Source organism: Echinops telfairi, unplaced genomic scaffold, assembly GCF_000313985.2.
Source record: "Echinops telfairi isolate 266 unplaced genomic scaffold, ASM31398v2 ScPeMD7_7400;HRSCAF=8409, whole genome shotgun sequence".
In the NCBI taxonomy this organism is placed as follows: domain Eukaryota; kingdom Metazoa; phylum Chordata; class Mammalia; order Afrosoricida; family Tenrecidae; genus Echinops; species Echinops telfairi.
The window spans coordinates 33297934-33299912 of NW_022111300.1; the positions used below are offsets into that span (position 1 = coordinate 33297934).

The 1979-nt window shown below is 48.2% G+C and overlaps 1 protein-coding gene across 1 annotated transcript in view; it reads right to left on the reverse strand.

Moving 5' to 3' along the window:
• The window catches only part of ATP5F1A (ATP synthase F1 subunit alpha), an 8375-nt gene extending 6997 nt beyond the window's left edge, over positions 1-1378 (reverse strand). The window contains exons 1-3 of the mRNA XM_013004731.2: positions 1373-1378; positions 1038-1116; positions 6-115 (exon numbers count right to left, since the gene is read on the reverse strand). Coding sequence (XP_012860185.1) covers positions 6-115; positions 1038-1116; positions 1373-1378 — 195 coding nt within the window. The remainder of the gene's footprint in view (positions 1-5; positions 116-1037; positions 1117-1372) is intronic.
• Between the last annotated feature and the right edge of the window lie 601 nt (positions 1379-1979).

The window sequence follows — 1979 nt, forward strand, 5'->3', positions numbered from 1 at the left end:
TGTACCCGAGCAATACCATCACCAATGCTCAGGACCCGTCCAGTCTCTTCAAGGTCAACGGAGGTGTCAGCACCAAGAATTCGCTCTTCCAGAATGGAGGACACCTCGGCGGTGCCTATTGAGAAAAGCGGCCCATCAAACCAGTAATCCAGAGCCAAGATGTTCAACCCCACTTTCCCCAACAGGCAATCCAATACACACCACAGTAACACGCACCAAAATCCACTCCAGCAAGCTGAGCACTTCTGTGAAATCAAGCTCAAATGACTGGGGAGGGGAAGGGAGGTCATCCCAAGCCAGACAAAAACCAGGCAAGGAACTAATAAATTAAGTGACTCCCACCATATAAACACACTCCACTGTCTAATCCTTAATTTCAAAGAAATCTTCCTGTGTTAAAAACCTCAATATTTGACTCAAAGATCCTCATTCTCAGACATGTGGCTGCTATTCATTTATTTAAATAAATGAATAAAATAGAAACCTTGCTCATCTCAATTCTGCTCACATATACAAACGCACAAACCCAGATGGCCAAGTGTAGAGCAGCAGGTATCGCCACTGCAAATCCCAACAGTAAAAAGGGCTCCCCTTTTCTTAAAGCTTGTTAGGAAGAAGCAAAGAGGAAAGCCTTTCATAGATCTATCTGAAAAGGTCCCTGCACTTTCCGTTTTTAACCTGAAGGACATTATGAGGGCAAAGAAGCTACACTAGTAGTCAAAATAATCATTGTATTTTTCACTAGCATGAAAGACCAAACCTGCCAAGCCACAGGGTTAAAGGTCATATGGCAGCTTAAGAATAGGATATTCTCCAGTAAGTAAAAACAAGGGGGAATTAAAGGCGATTAGAAATTATGAGATAAAAATCTCTTTTCTGCTTATGCTTTACACAATGTAGTAAAAGGTGCTACATAAATGTTATTAAGGTTTTTCAAGCAAAAAAACATTTTTTTTTTAAAGAAAAAAACCACAACAGCCATGTAGGGGTTGTGACCTCTGTCTTCACAGTAACATTGAACTGACAGAAGGACTTACCAGTCTTTTGCAGGCAAGCCTTAGATGCATGGAGGTTCCGTGCAGCAATGAAGGAGGCCCCAAACGCATTTTTGGAGACCTAGGGCAAAAGCATATTTCAGAGATGGATGTTTAGTAAAGGCCTTTCTACAACTATCAGGTTTAACCCAACGCCGCCTTAGCTTCATCAAATTGCCAATGGCACATTCTGATACCTGGAGAATTGTATGATGTTTGAGAACTTGCAAGTAAAACAGGCCACCTTAAGGGTGGCAGAATGTCCGCCTTATGGATGAAAATCACTCAAAAGTCCACGGGGGTGGGAGGGGCGGTCAGGTAAAGGAGGCCTAGAAAACCAACATGCTAACAGCAGCACAACGGCCCCTTTCTTTCACCTTTCAAACCTGGCTTCATTTTCAGGTGAACAAATAACAGTAACTAATAAGTAAAAGTGAGCCTTTCCTTCCTCTGCCTCGAGGTAAGAATGTTTCTGTTCTGATCTGCAACCTTACTACGGCACCAAGGACGACGAATGACCTTTCGGCTGGCCTTTTCCCCCGGATGGCCCCTTTTCCTTCAGGCTGTCTAGCAATTCCCCAAAATACCAGGTGGGCAAGTCACACAGCCAGGGCCGCCGACCGAGCCGTCTCCTCTCTGAATTGCAAAGCCAGCTCCGCGGGCGTCGCGCGATCGGCCCCCCGCCGCACGGGTGTCTTTGCACGATGTCTTTGCACGGGTGTTTGCACAAACACCACTGCGGAACCCCAGGCCTCCAGGAAGCCCCTCGCCCAAGCGGCGGACACACGGGCCCGCTGACCTTCCCACAATGTCAGGCGCCCGGAGCCGCTTCCACGAGTCCGGTGCCTTCAGCGGGGGCAACGAGGCGGCCTGGCGGGGCCGAGCGCCGAGATCTCGCTGCGGCCGCGGGGACCGAGCGGCCCGGTCCTGACCTTCAGCCCGGGC